General features: G+C 37.9%; 1 protein-coding gene across 1 annotated transcript in view; it reads left to right on the forward strand.

The window, feature by feature from the left end:
• CALCR (calcitonin receptor) overlaps positions 1–15,941 on the forward strand; it is a 156,519-nt gene that overhangs the window by 118,726 nt on the left and 21,852 nt on the right. Inside the window, exon 7 of the mRNA XM_058725081.1 lies at positions 2,407–2,533. Coding sequence (XP_058581064.1) covers positions 2,407–2,533 — 127 coding nt within the window. The remainder of the gene's footprint in view (positions 1–2,406; positions 2,534–15,941) is intronic.

Below are 15,941 nucleotides of genomic sequence, written 5' to 3' on the forward strand. Positions count from 1 at the left end.
TTTAAGACACAAACTCTTATTATATAGTAGTCATATTCTTCCTTTGGAGTCTAATAGTTTATCCAGCTTTAAACCTTCATTTTCTCATTATATAATTAACACCGTACCACATACAGGTTTTAGCTACTGTTGAACAACAGCATATTGTCCAATATTAGGTAGTTAATACCTATAGTAAGAACTTGGCAAATGTTCAGTATGATTCAAAGTATAAGATATTACACAATCTAGCACTTAATGTAATTCTCTGATATACTGGAAAACTATTTACTGGCCACTGCTTGAAGAAGGAAATTGCTCTTATGTAAAGATTTTTAATTAAAAAACATGAGTATCAATCCTACAAGGTGTCAAACACTGTTCTAGGTGCACAAAACAAATCCTTTAGCACCCTCACTCTAGTGAAAGAAACGGAGAAAATAACAGGCAATCAACAAATATATGATATGTCAGAAGGTGGTCTTAAGAGAAAAAAATAATAAAGTAAGGATAAAAGGACCAGGGAGTAATAAGCTAGAAGTAGAAGAAGTCGATTTTTGGTTTACACAGAAGATTGAGCATTAACCAGTCCTTTAAACTAATGTTGTATATCAGCAGATTATTGAACTCTACCTGATCAGAAGAAAACCAGGCATGAGAACAGCGGCACCGTGTGATGCATTTATCCATACTCTTTAGTTCTGGATAATGCCAAGTGTCGTTGGTTTAAGGCAGGCAGAATCCAGTAATGAGGCCACAGATATTTGCCCCCCAGTGAGAAGAATTATGAAATGCTATTATGACTATATGGAAAATGGTAGGTCACAGGTTTAATGTACCAGTTGCAATATTGAAGAGTTTATGCAGTATAAATGGGTATGATGTTTCCCATAAGTAATTTTTTCTTTTTAAAGCCTTAAATTTGCAACCTACTTTTATAGTACTATTATAGAACCAATTATGTTTGGTTTATTTAACAGAGTTTTCTGCTGTCAAATAAAGTAGTACAGGGGTGTGTTTGTGTGTGTGTGTGTGTGTGTGTGTGTGTGTGTGTGTGCGCACATGCGTGTGTTTAAGTTCTTCTCTAAACCCTTCCTGGATATAAAGTTCTGCATTCTATCCCTGCTCAGCAAGTTGAAAAATTTAAGATATCCTGTGTTAACTACTTACTAATGGTTGTGCTTCCTGAATGTTGAAAGATGTAGTTACAATAATCAAAATATGTTTTAACAGATGCCCTTATTACTTAAATCGACTTTTTACAACAGATAATTGCATTTTCTTTTGATTCGAAATTTAGGAAAGCATTGTTAAAGTAAAGCCAGACCATTCTCATATTCCATCTTTCCCCAGAATTTCCTTTTCAAAATTCCTGGAATCCTAACTTTATTCCATGAATTAGGAATAATTACTATGATCAGTCATTGGCATCATTAATTGAATGTTTTAGATTTTCACATTATGCTAAATGTTTTTTGACTGGATCAGTTATGGTAAATGCAAGATTTTTATTCCTCTTGGATAATCATTCCAATTTTGTTATAGCCATCCTGCAGGACTCTCTCCATTTGCATCAAAAAGCGGAATAGGATATCCAAACTAATGTTTATTTATGTGATCTTCACACAAATACGTATGTACAAGCTTATGAAATGGAGGAGAAAGGAATGAAAATTCCAACAAATTGTTTAGTGTCCAAAAGGTGGGAAATGGCTATGCCAACAAGCAGTGGTACGTGGATGGGTTTCATCAGATCCAAACCACAATATGCCTTATAATGAGATCAAATTTGAGCCTATGTAGAATTCTGTGCCTGTGTCTGAGCTCCACCATCAGGGGGATGTGGAAAGGGAGAACCACAGAGTTGATTCCAGTTGGAATATGAGAAATACGAAGACGTTGGAAAAAATAGCAAAAGAGAAGAATGACGGAGACTTAATAAAGTCTGTGTCTGTGATGGGTCAAGGACACAGATTCAGTACTTTGTCAAGGGCAGCCTTGGTTCTGACTTCATGCTCTGTTATCCCATTTGCCACACAATTTCTGCCTGGTTACATCAATGAATATTCGACTTTTCATCTGAAGCACACTCCAAACCCTAATGGTTTCTCTTGTAAGAGTCCTTCTCTTAATTAATTTCACGACATTTGGTATAATTAAAAGTGATTTTATCACTCACTCTTTCAGTTATTGTATGAAGTCACCCTGAGGACTGAAAACTATGAGCTACCGTGACTAGAAAACTGTTCTTAAAAATCAGGCAGAAAAGTAGTAATGAGTCTTAAAGATGGGACCAGCCTCACTTATTTCTATATGTCTCTCATCTATTGCTAAAGGAAATAAGGCAAATATTACCAAAAAAATTTTTTTCCAGGTATGTCAATATTTTTGGCACTGGTTAATGCTTTCTGTTACTTTTTCCTCCAGGAACCTTGGCTGCCAAAGGGTAACTCTGCACAAGAACATGTTTCTGACTTATATTCTGAATTCTATGATTATCATCATCCACCTGGTTGAAGTAGTACCCAACGGAGAGCTTGTGAGAAGGGACCCGGTAAACACTGCATGATTTGCTTTTGATTTGTTCTTAAGGATGCAGTACACATGAAGAGTGAACATGGTGCTATTGTGTTTAACTGAAGCAACTGTTTACATGTGTGATCATATTTACTTTTACAGTTGAGTTTCGCATCAACCGTGACATATCACTTCTATATAGTTATTGGAAGTAATTGCTATATGCAGTAGTAAAGGGCTGGGAATAATTCAGTCATAACCAAACAAGAATTATACAACAAATCTTGAGTTTTTACTATGAATTAAAAATTCATTCACATCTATGGGAAGTTTACTGAGCACATCTTGTGAACATGGGCAATTTGAGGTGTACTAAGGCAATGCCCCAGTGTGTCACGAATGGGTTACAGGTGTCCTTAAAAGTAATTCCCCTCAGCATCCTGACACCAGGCTGGGCTTGCGCCAGTCAATTTAGCTATGGGTTGCTATGCATTTACTCTAGTAACCCACATAAATACTGTCATATTCTATGTCTGCATAACGTGAAAAGGGTTTAAATACCCCTAACTCACTCACTCTCAGCTCCCAATCTCTGCCGCCGATCCCTATTAACAGAGCTCAGCCGTAAACCAGAAGGCAAGGAGGCCAGGATGGAGTTGTACAGATGTGTTTCTCTGGGCCCAGGGCAGTGGGAGCAGGGTGGAGAGTGCATTTGAGAGCATGAACAGAAGCTATTCAGCCCACAGTAAATGACCAAGGGATATTTTTATTTTTGTTTCTCTGCTTAACTGTGTTATGCAAGCATCTGTAGATAGCCTCATCTTTCAAAACTGGCATTTGACAGTTCTGCCAACCCAAAGACAAAAATGCGTGAAATCTGCCCAGAGCATGCATCCTGTGTGACAGTGGCATGGCATGGGAAAGCAGCTTAATTTGGCTTCTAATGAATCCACAGTGTTAATAATTTTTGCAGTGCGAATATATCCAGAAAGGTATGATGGTCCATCTCTTAAGATCATGGCATCTGCTATCTGAGAGTCTTATCTTACCTACAGAATGTGACCCAATGGGTTCATCTTGATGAGTTTACTTTTTGAATGTCAACTGATTTTAATAAACATAATTTCATTTCCTTTAGTCTTCCCAAGACCCCAGGAAAGGGTGGATATTATTCTCATTATTAGCTGAATAAATTGAGGCTCAGTGAAGGGACGTGTCCTCTGTACTGTGGTTAGTTAGAGATGGGATTCAAACCCAGACCTGTCTCACACAAATCCCATCCTCTCTCCTATATACCACATGGAGCTCTTGATTAATTTCCTTAAGAAGATGTGTTCTTAAAGAAATAGTCTCAGCCATTCCCAAGTGGTAATTGCCCATAATTGGGCATGTATACTATGTTTCATTAGGGAAGCTGACACCTACTAAAATGTAAAAGCAATTAACTAAGCATCTCTCATCAGAAAAGGCTCAAATTTTTGGTTTCCCATACAACATTAAGTGTGCAAATCCTGACAAATTACAGTCTGTATGGAGTAGGCCTGGAAATGGCACTTTAGTCACTAAATAATCATGGGAGCAACACTCAGTCACGTTATGAAGTATTGTAAATTCTTGAGTAACCTCTGTCCCATCTCTCTTGTGAGGGTTTCATACCCCTGTATCATTCCACCATCCCTCTCTCTGGCTCCTAGGGTGTAGGGGGCTTCTCATCCATTGTGAAATCATACTAAACCTATTATCTTCCTGAAATAGTCTAAATTCAGGATTTTTCTGAATTCACTATTGAATTACAGAAGCCATTTAACCTTATCCATCAACGAGAAAAATAAAAACTGCCCTGCTTACTTCCAAGAACTTGTCCTGGAGTCCCAAAAGTAGCACAAAGCTTTAATTTTTTAAGCTTTATTTTCTTCATTTCAAGAGTGGGGGGTGGGGGGTGGAGAGAGAGCACACATGCGCACATGAGCATGGAAGGGACAGAAAGAGAGGGAGAGAATCCCAAGCAGGCTCCATGCTGTCAGCACAGAGCCAAACACAGGGCTTGATCCCATGAACTGTGAGATGATGACCTGAACCTAAATCAAGAGTCAGATGCTCAATTGACTGATCCACCAAGATGCCCCGAAGCAGAAAACTTTAAAAAATTCCCAAAGGCACAGTATTGCAAATGATCGCTCACACAGTTGCTGCTAACTCTTGCCCTATAACTGACTTCCTAGGTCTCTGCACTTGGCTTCCCTGGTCCATTTATTAGTCTATTCATGGCTCTTAACAGTGGATGTTTTCACTTTCATAGGCTACTTTAGGGGCACACATGTCTATCTGCTCTGCCAGTTACCATGCATAGGCTGCCTCCTAGCCAACAAGTCAGCCCAGCTCTGCCTTGCAGCTTCTCTCTTGCCTAGAAACCTATAATAAAGCCTATAAGCAGATGTTTAGGGACCCAGTTCAACAGCTCATCTCCTGGGAGAATGTGTGAGCATAGGAGAGCCAGAGAAATTAACAGGAAGCTTTCTTCTGGTATGGAGGAGTGAGGGTGGCTCTGTTGCACACATTAGGCAATCTCAAAATGACATAAGTTTGAAAAATGGAAAGAAGTTTATCTTTATGACATGACTAACACCTGGTTCTGCCAATCAATATATTGTTAACCTAACACTTGTTATTTTTAGCTATGCAAGAATAAACTTCCTAGGGAAAAATTGTAAAATCTTGAAAGGCAGAATTTAATCCAATCAATCAAGTGTTGTCGATCACCCAAAACTCGAATTTTAGTCTTCAAGCTGAACTACATTCATAGAATTGGGGGAAGATGGCTATTTATGACGTCTTCTTCATAATGCCTACGAATAGACTAAGCCTCATATGGAAACAGCCATTGCTGTTGTATTGCAACCAAACATGTGGGGTTCAGTCCTTTGTTTACCTATTTCCAAGTGTTTGTGGGGTTTCTTAATGGAGAACACAGGAGCAAAAAGTCTGGGTGAAAAAGAAGCCTCCTCTCCTCTGAGGTTAGACAAAATGAGAATAAGCCACCAATAACAAGCCACTGACAGTGGGAAACAGGGAACATCATAATGTGTGAACACAATGTGCCCTCTTTCACATTTCCAAAAGTCTGTTTCTTCCATAAAACAAAATTTGGAAATTCATGCCTTTTACCAAATATATATAAATAGTGTAGACTAAACACAAATGACTACAACAACAAAAATTAATTCATGTTTGTAAATTGTGAAGCATACACTTGCCCCCCCCACCAAAAACTAGGTCATTTGGTTTTAGTACGTTTTCTGTTTGAAAATAGTCATTGTTTTTCAGTGAGATCTTGTTAAATCTTTTCTCCAACTCTCTGTATGCAAAACTTGGGGCTGCTCTGTCTAAGCAAAGTTCAAGAAAGGGCAAGAAACAACCTTCAAGTAGACATGTCTTCTATGTTATTTATTCATCCTTGAAACTGCTTATTTAGTATTTCCAAGAGAGACAACAGTCTTGAAATCTGTGCTGTAGCTCACCTTGAAAATACATATTCCGTCATTAATGCACTCAGAGAAGCCCAATTTCTTAAGTATCGTTTCCCATCCAAAGACAATGAAATTGAATTGCAGTTGGAGCTATAAATTCTGGAATTGAGAAGGGAGAAATTTTCCCTATTGTGATATATTTACATTTACAGGGGATAAACAAGAACTAGGAGAAGTTTGACTAGGAAAGTCCCATCTTTCCTAAGAGTAAAGTTCTTCACTGCTTAAAAAGGCAGAAAAAATAGCATCCAAACACCGAGAATCAGGTCATCAATATATTAGTAAGTCACATGCAAAATTGTATATTTAAATGTTACTTTAAATGAATCATTTGAAATATTGCATTTTTCTTGAAAGAGTGACATTCCAGAAAACACTAGATTATGGTTCTCCATAGCCAAGAAGACTGGAGATAATAAAAGCCCAAGAATAGACCCCCCAAAAAGAATTTTTAAAAGCACAAGAAATTTTTGAAAAAAAGAAGTTATTGGACATTGTCAATTACATATATCTATTGAAATTACAACTAACATAAAAAATAACCACAGTCATAAATTAAAGTATATTTGCCAGCATTCCATTTATCTGTGATTCAGGTGTATGTCTCCTTTAAAAAAACAACAACAACAACAACAAAATATGTAATTTTTAAACCCACTTTTTCTCTTAAGCAAACTAAAAGCAGAGTTGTAGATTATTTTTTCATTCTGACCCAATTCTCAGGTCACCGAATCAGCAGTTAAGAGGCAAAAAGATTTTCCTTCCCAGTGCCCAAGGGAATATATTAAAAAGAAAGTTATTTCTTGTAAAAGGAGGCTGCATCATCCCAAATGCTGTTGCACTACTTCTAGAAGAGTTTATTTCGTTGGGGGGCAAAAGCAAACAATGTTCTCACTCCTCAGTAGGGAATCCCTACGGACTTGCAGCCCCTTTCCCATCAAAGTAGCTAGTTTCTTTCCTTGGAATTTTTTTGGTTAGGCAGATTCTCTCCTGTAAAACCAAGGGTGAGAATTTCATTCCTTGACATTCTTTTTTTAAAAGTTAAACTCAAAATAACTCATGGCACAAATAAGGGCTGAATAGAGCCTCAGTTTATTGAGTGATGTGAAAATTGCCCATTGTCATTTGTGTCATTTGAGTATTTCATTTCCATAATACCTAAAATTTCATTTTCTTGTTCCATCTGCTTATTTGATGATCTTCATGTAGAGTCAGGAGGCAGAATTAAAAGCATTGTTCTTACTGCATCTAAAGGAAGCTGGCAGCATACTTGTCATTTTCTAGGAAGAAATGTCTCTCTGAACTTTTTATCTGGGTCTGAAAGGGACAATACAGGGAGATTAGTTTTTACTGGGAATCTGGGCATTTTGCACTTCAAAAGCCAAAATAATCGAGACACATTTTCTATAGCCTCTTATATAAGCAAAGTCTGAAAAACAAAGTGGATTTCTTCTAATTCTAATTTGTTCAGGACAGTTGAGCCACCAGACTATGTCAGAACTTCATCATAGTCACAGAAAGATAGGTTTGGAATGATTGCCGAGATCTAAGGCACCAGAGACAGCTGAAAGCCAGGGTGGAAACTAGAACCCTCCTACCCAGCCCAGAGGAGACTGGTGCAAGGGAGGGCATCTCCATGTGAGAGAGGTGACAGGGACAGCAGAGTTTTTGACATGAGAGGTCAATGCAGGTAAAACTAGATTGGAATTATCCAGCTTAGTAGCCTGTGGCAGAAATTAGATTGGGAATGAAAAAGTATGATGGATTTGAGGGATGATGCAGAGAGCATGTTGCCAAGAGGTGGTAATGAAATGAAATATCCTACTCTGGTCATTTATGCCATTTTGTTTTACTTACACATCAAACCAATAAATGATATTTTAACCAAGATTATATGGTTTCCCATATGGGTTTGAAGCATTTACTGCTAAAATGGCTATAAACATCAACCCAACCTCCAGTTCCTCTCATCTGGCCAATCTGGGTGGTTCCTCTGCACAGGAAATCAGTGACTTACAAATGGTACCTTGTGATGTGGTTTGTGTAGCAAGGCTTCATGTCAACATTTACAGCTAGTTTCCCCTGCTTTGAGAAGGTTATCATGCATTTTATGCAGAACTGCTTATAGATTTTATTCTCAAAAGCTTTTAGCTGAGACAGAACCACTCTGTTGGTTGTATGAAGGAGTTTGTACATTGAACCAACCCTGTTCGTTCATCGCTAGAATCGCTGTGCTTAGCTGGATTGCTCCAAATTGGTCTTGCTGATCTTAGAGGATCTCAAATCCTGTAGTTCTTCTACTTACTTAGAGATTATTCTGTAATGTTGAGCAATTTACTGAAACCCACTTTCCTAATGTGTAAAGTGGAGATAATGATAGCACCTTCCTCATAGAGTTGTGTGTGAGGGTTAAATGAACTGATACACTTAAAATGCTCAAAACCAGGCTGGCACATAACAACTGTCAAATGTTATCTATTATTACTTATATTATAGTTGTTACCACAGCCATGAGGCCTTAAGTACTTGTCATTTTCTAACTGTGCACCTAGTTTCATTTCTGTGTTATATAGCATAGGAGATTGGAAACACAGAGCATTTGTAAATTTTGCTTAAATCCAAAAGGACTAAGTGTAAAAGCCAAATGCAAAAAATACTTAGAGGTTAGTAAGTCAGAAATAACCAAAAGAGCGGTGGTCTGAGAAAATAAAACTAACTCAGTCATGGCTTGAGAACTTCTAGTGAAGAGTGACATAATATCCTCATTATATCATATAGAGAAAGACCCTTGAGCGTAGCAAGCTGTTAATTTGTTTTCCTTCGTCACATTCCTAACAGGCTTTTTTTTTTTCCATCATGTGTGTATCCTGCTTTTCTGTTTACTATGGCTTTGTTTTCTGAATACTTCCAGAACACTTCCTTTGCCAATGTGTGGGTCATCTTCCAATGTACTTATCTTAGATGGGACTTTTATCTCCAGTGCTTTTCCCCCCCTAAACACACTGAATCATGACTATAGTTCCACAGATTCAAGCTCATTTTCTCTGAAGCTTTATCAGAAATCAGCTCAGAATTGCATGACAGACTCACATTTAATTGAAAATGTTACATCCTGAAATTCCTCTGCAGAAAGATTGTGGTACTTCCTTACAAAGTTATTTAATGCTGACTTTCTGACTGGGGGATTCTTCTCCTTCATTCAGCTAGCTTTAAAGACTGTACAAGTTGACAGTTTTCAAGTTGATATGAGTGCCTTTTTGCTCCTCCATTTATCAACTGCACTGGCATCTTGACAAAAAGTACTGTAATTTCTCCTCATGAGGTTTTAGTATACATGTGACTCAAAGTCGGGACTTCTCCCACCGCATTGTGAGTCTCCTGGAATATAGATAATTAGGATTATCGGCACTGGAAGGCCAGCAAGTAACTAAAACAGGAGTCAGATACTGAGGAAATTACATCTATACCCTAAATCCACTCAAAGAGGGGCCCATGGAAAAACAGCATCAGGATCCCCAGATACTTGATAGAAATGCAGAATCTCAGGTCCTATGTTAGACCCTCGGAATCATAATCTCTATTAGTAGGGCCCAACAACATGCGTTTTAACAACCCCTCCCAGTGCTTTTTGATGCATGCTAAAATTTGAGAAAATCACCCCCATAGGAAGATCACCACTGTATACTCTTTTGTTATTACATTTGAACTGAACCTATTTTGGAGGGGTACGCTATAAGAGGCTTTCAGGAACTCATACCCATACCTTTTCGACTTCAATATCAAGGAGTAGATTAGAGGGAATTTTCAAGCTTGTAAGATATATGAAGGGATAAAGAGGAAAAATTAAGCAATATTCCTTTTCTAGTTCTCCATGTATCAAAATCACCCTCTCACTTCAAGAGAAGAGAGCTGGGAAAATTACCAGCTTAAACGAATGTCAGTCTTATTTGATCCATCCTCCCTGGTAGACAAACAAAACTTTGCCCACAAATTCACAGCACTGTTCACTCCAGTTCCAAATAATTCAGGGAAGATCAGGGAGATGAGCCTCCATTTCCCAAAAGTTTGTGCCCACACAAGACAGAATGATCTACAAGAGGCAGAACAAGCCAGAGATGCAGTGCCGGCTGGTGCCCTGTTGACGTACATATATATGTTGGCCAGCTCTTCCTGGAACATTCAGAGAAGAACAGAAATGTGATTTCTAGAAACCTATCAGACTCCAACAAAATTAACTAGAAGATCAGAGTCCTTTTTGTTTTGGCTTTTAGATGTGGCTAGCCTATTTCTCTCCTACAAAGATTTTCTTCTCTGCATTTTTACTCATCACTCCTTCCCATCTCCTACTTCTTCTGGATGGTTTCACCCCAGTTTTCATCTGTGAACAGTTCTGGTTGTCTGTGTGGAAGTGGCTAGAACACAGACAAAGTTCTAATCCAGGGAGCCATTCACAGGAGACTGCATTGCCCCTACAGGTCTGACTCCTGTCTCCCAAGGAAGCCCCACATTGACTCTGAAAGTATAAAATCCCTCTTTCAATGGCCCTGGGCCCAATATGACATGTTTCCCTGGAGAAACCAGAAGCAGACCTTTCCAGTATTTCCTGATCCACACATCCAAACACACCCTCAAATGACACAAAACATTTCTTTGGAGTAGCTCTATTGCAGCTACACAAAAAGTTCTACAGAGAAGTTGCCCTGAAAAAAGTAATCAAAAATCACCCTCATGGGAAGATACTGAGACCTTGACTATTTAGAAATATCATTTAGAAATAAAAATACCTGGGTCTCCTGAGTGACTCAGTCGGTTAAGCGTCCAACTTCAGCTCAGGTCCTGATGTCGCAATATGTGAGTTCGAGTCCCACATTGGGCTCTGTGCTGTTAGCATGGAGCCTGCTTTGGATCCTCTGTCCTTCTCTCTCTGCCCTTCCCCTACTCTCATTCTCTCCTTCCCTCTCTCCCTCCCTCCCTCTCTCTCTCTCTCTTTCTCTCTCTTTCTCTCTCTCTCTCAAAAATAAAAATAAATAAACATTTAAAAAAAAAAAAGAAATGAAAACACCTCAGAAAAGAAAATTTGCACTCCTGTGATAGAGCAAAGTAAATGCTAGTTTGAAAAGCAGACATATTATAGGCAGGAAAAACCTCAGGTAAAAACAAGAAGGTGAAAATCTTCACTGAAACCTGAAATTTGAAGACATGAGGGGTCAGGCCAGATGTAAGGTACCCTTAAAATAAATAATTTATATCACATTCTAGAGACACATTCTCATTTCTCCCTCTAAATTTTGCACATTTGGAATGCAATTCCATGGTTGATAGGTTGGGGAAACAGAAGACATGTCTAATAGCACAAAATAATCAGTCACCTAATAAAGAAATTGATTTAAAGAATACGAAGTTTTACTTAGAGATTTACAAATTATTCTCCTTAAAATGAAAGCCTAAAGAGAGAAGCAGTATAGTGGAGTTGTATCATAGTAGGGGTGTTGGGTATTAACATTAGCCTATTAAAATAAAATTCGCAAATCATCAAATTATGCTCCAAAATCCCTTAATTCATCTGTCAAGTACAACATACGTTCCTGTACAGAAATGCTTATGCACATGAAAGTTTGAGGACACTTTGGGTTGTTTTTCTGGTCGTCTTTCTCTGCTGGGAACTCATTCCTTGCTTAAAAATAGCTTCCAGAATGATAAGGGACCACTTACAAAAGGGAGACAATGGCAGTGATAAATAACATCACTAATTTTCCGCTAAGCCTTTTTGGAAACTTTATAGCACTGATATTGCTTTAGAAGGAAAGAAGAGCAATAGGAAAGATGAAAAAGTAAGTCCTTGACTCTAAAAATGTAAAATAATTTACCTTTCTTTGATTATATACCAAAACATTCACATATCTCATTCTCCCATAATATGTCTCAACATACAATCCACAACTTCAAATGATTAAGTAAGGGAAATAAAATGCTTCTCGACATCCCTCATCTCATCAGATCCAATATCTCCCATTTTGTTTTGGTCCTATAACTGGGTAAAATAATGTTTACAATGAATGAGAAATAAACACATACCTCCAATCATATCACAGAGATTGGGAACATTTGTAAATTTTTTCACATAAAACTATAAGCTAATTATGAAAACCCTTCTTCAATAATAATACTTTAAAACTATCCTGAAATCAGGGGTCCCTGGGTGGTTCAGTTGGTTGAGCATCCAACTTTGGCTCAGGTCATGATCTCACTGTTGGTGAGTTTGAGCCCCGCATCGGGCTCTGTGCTGATGGCTCAGAGCCTGGAGTCTGCTTCAGATGCTGTGTCTCCCTCTCTCTCTCTGCTCCTCCCCTACTTGCTCTCTGTCTCTCAAAACATAAATAAACGTTAAAAAAATTTTTTTTTAAATTTTGTAATGCTTTATTTTTTGAGAGAGAGAGTGAGACAGAGTGTGAGTGGGGGAGGGCCAGAGAGAGGGAGACACAGAATCCAAAGCAGGCTCCAGGCTCTGAGCCATCAGCACAGAGCCCGATGCGGGGCTCAAACCCACGAACCATTAGATCATGACCTGAGCTGAAGTCGGACGCTTAACAGACTGAGCCACCCAGGCGCCCTCCCAAATTTTTTTTAATAATAAAAAAATAAAAATAATAAAACTATCCTGAAATCAAAATTCTTTCTCAAAGTTGGGGGTAGACTGATGAAGTGCCCATAAAGTAGGACCTTTTCAATCATTTGAGAGCATGTTTTCTCTTGATTTTGTGTTTTCTAAAGAAATGCTGTTTGGAATGGTGGGGTGGGGAGAAAAGACTGAGTATATTTGACTCAGACAAAAGCCTGTTTTCTTTTAATTGAAATGATAAGGGAAGCAGCAAAAGACATACTTTTAAATAGGTCTCATAGAAAGATGGCCATTGTAGAAAAATGTTTCAATTGCATCCATAAATAGTACTTCAATGGAGAGCATCCCTCTTAATGTCACATGCAACTCAATTTAGCTGACAAATAAGTCTTGCATTTCTCCCTTATGAGAAAAACAAGTGACTATGGATTTTAATAAGCTCAAAGGCCTTGAAAAGTTCTGGATGATTTACATGTAGTGTAGATAATTGAAAATTGTGAACCATTGTTAAAGAGTAACAAGCAGGTATATTACCAAAACTAAACTACCGCGTTTATAGGTGACTGTATTTTTAAATACATTATTGAAACATTATCTCAAGACTGGGAACATATTAAGATAAACTGCAAATCGTGATGAAAGGTAGCGTTTTCAGAAAGAATTTGTGTGCCCAGTTTGAAGATCTCTGTTGTACCAGGGCTAATGGGTATAAATGACAGGGAATAGTTGACCTTGGGGATGCTACCTTCTAAAAATCCCAAAACTTTGAAGAACATCACAGGTTCAGGAGGGCACCCCACACCCCGCCAGGGATCCCACCCAGCATTGTAAGTTTTCTATTGGTATCAATAGCCTGACCCCTGCAGACATTTGCAAGAACCATAGGTCTGTTAGGAAAAAAGGACCCTGGAATTTATTTGTTAAATCTTGATTAAGCAGCTCTTGTTTGGGCACTTGAGAAATAAATTAGGAATTGAAATACTTTCAGATGAACAACATTATAAACACTATCCAAAGCCATATTCATCTAGATTTAATTAGCACCTACTGCTCACCTACTGTATAAGTATCACTGGGTTTAAATCCTGTGGGTAGAGATAGAAAAAAACAGCAGAGACAAAAAGATGATCAGGCAGACACATATTTAACAGTAATTACATGTTTACTCAATATGTAATCTAAATGACCACTGAGTAAAATTTAATAAAAGATTAACCTGGTAAATTTAACCAATATAGGCCACAAATCCTTCTTATTCAGGGTTTGTTTTTTTTTGTCTTTTCCTTCAAGCAAATTATCTAGAGATTGCTTATCGATTCCTCTTCCCTGGCTCAAGTAAATATAACTTTGCACCCTTCCTTCTGTGCTAAAATGAACTGATGAGAAAACATTTTTAGAAGCTTCAGGGAAATATAAATAATCATGCTTAATCACTCAAAATCACTCTGAACCTACTGCAAACTTTATTTCTACTTTAAAACACGACTTAGGAATAAACTTGCCAACTTCGACTTGATAGAGTTAATATAGAAGCTGAACCTATTCACCTGATATTCCATTTTATCAATGAAAGAGAGAAATTGCAAGTATTTTTTTTTTGTAAAAGAGGAGAGTTTTTGGTCACATATAAAATGTATTATGAGAATGAAGTATGCGTTGGCTTGGCCCTTGCCAAAGGTTTCCAGTGGACAAAGCTTACCTTTGGTAGCCCTTCCCTGGCCCTTCAAGACACTAAGTTTCTTGGAAGTAGGATCTATGTTTGACAGCTGTAATCTTCCAGCCTAATGCCTTCCTCCAGCACAAGAGTAATAAGCATTGGTTATACCACATTCCAAATCTGCACCTCCTAGTATCCTCCACCCTCCTTCCCTTTCATTTCTTCAATTCTTCTACTCTAAATTTTCTACGAATGATAGGATTAAAATGTGCAATCCTTTCCAGAGGTGTGACATTTTAATAAGGAAAACAATCGTAAGCTAAAGAAATGAAATTATGTGGCATTTCAGACATCATGAAGATGGTGGAATAAGTTCTCAGAGGCAAGATGATATTCCCTAGCTCCCTTTTAGACCTGGTAACATACCCATAGGGCAAATGGTATCAGGAATGGTTCGTGGTAGATTTTTCAATGGCTTAAAGGTAGGATATAGGTTGTGACCCACTGTTGCTTACATTGCTTCCATGGAGCAATAGCTGATTTCCTTTCTACTTCTCAACCCAAAGCCCTTCCCCTGTCCCAGCACAATAGAACATCTCAAAAACACTGACTACCTGTTGTAAGGTTGGTCTTTTCTTAAACAACAACAAAAAATTCCAAAGCAGTTTTCATATGGAGGCATTCTTTCCCCCGTTGAATGGTTCTTAAACACACTGACACACAATATTTCCCATGCTATACATATGGGAAGAATTTTCTTAAGTGTGTTGAAAGATAAAATTGGAGGGGCGTGTGAGTGGCTCAGTGGGTTAAGCCTCTGATTCTTGGTTTCGGCTCAGGTCATGATCTCTCTGTTCATGGGACAGAGTCCTGTGGTCAGGCTCTGCACTGACAGCATGGAGCCTACTTGGGATTCTCTTTCTTTCTCTCTCTCTCTCTCTCTCTCTCTCTCAGAATAAATAAATAAACATAAAAAAAGAAAGATACAATTGGAATAAAATCCACAATTGAGTATCTTCTATAGGATTTTGAGGCTGACTTAATTTATTAGACTAAAGAAAATTTCTGCTCTGCAATTCCAATTCCATTTTTAATCGCAGTACTATAAAATATCTTCATGCTTATTTGATGGGAAACATAGATTTGTCTGATGAGTATACCCAATTAAGAAAACTGTAGGATCTGTTCCCTTGATAGTGACATTATTGCTCAACAAATTTTATGTTCTATTGAATTATGAGCAGATAATGACACTAAATGGTGATAACGGTTTATCTGAAGCCAAAGCAGATACTATTGCTTTTATTTCTTAGAATGCATATCATTCACAGTAGAATTATCTCTTTGTAGTCCATATTAATGAAGAAAATAAAATAGAAAATAATTCACAAATTCCACACATTTCTGGCTTGGAACATTTGTTGTATTACTTGGGAGTGATCTAGTTATATTTGAATATAGATTATGTCTTGCAGTTTTGGAAATCATTACTCTAACCAAAATTATAGTATTGTGACCACAGCCTGGAAAAATAGCCAAAAAGCTATTTAGCTTATTTGAGCTCAGAGTGAATCTTTTAATACCTCATTCTGCTAAGCAGAAAACTATCCCAGAATGATGTGAAGCACTAACCCTCAGCAGA

Source organism: Neofelis nebulosa, chromosome 4 (assembly GCF_028018385.1).
Source record: "Neofelis nebulosa isolate mNeoNeb1 chromosome 4, mNeoNeb1.pri, whole genome shotgun sequence".
Classification (NCBI taxonomy): domain Eukaryota; kingdom Metazoa; phylum Chordata; class Mammalia; order Carnivora; family Felidae; genus Neofelis; species Neofelis nebulosa.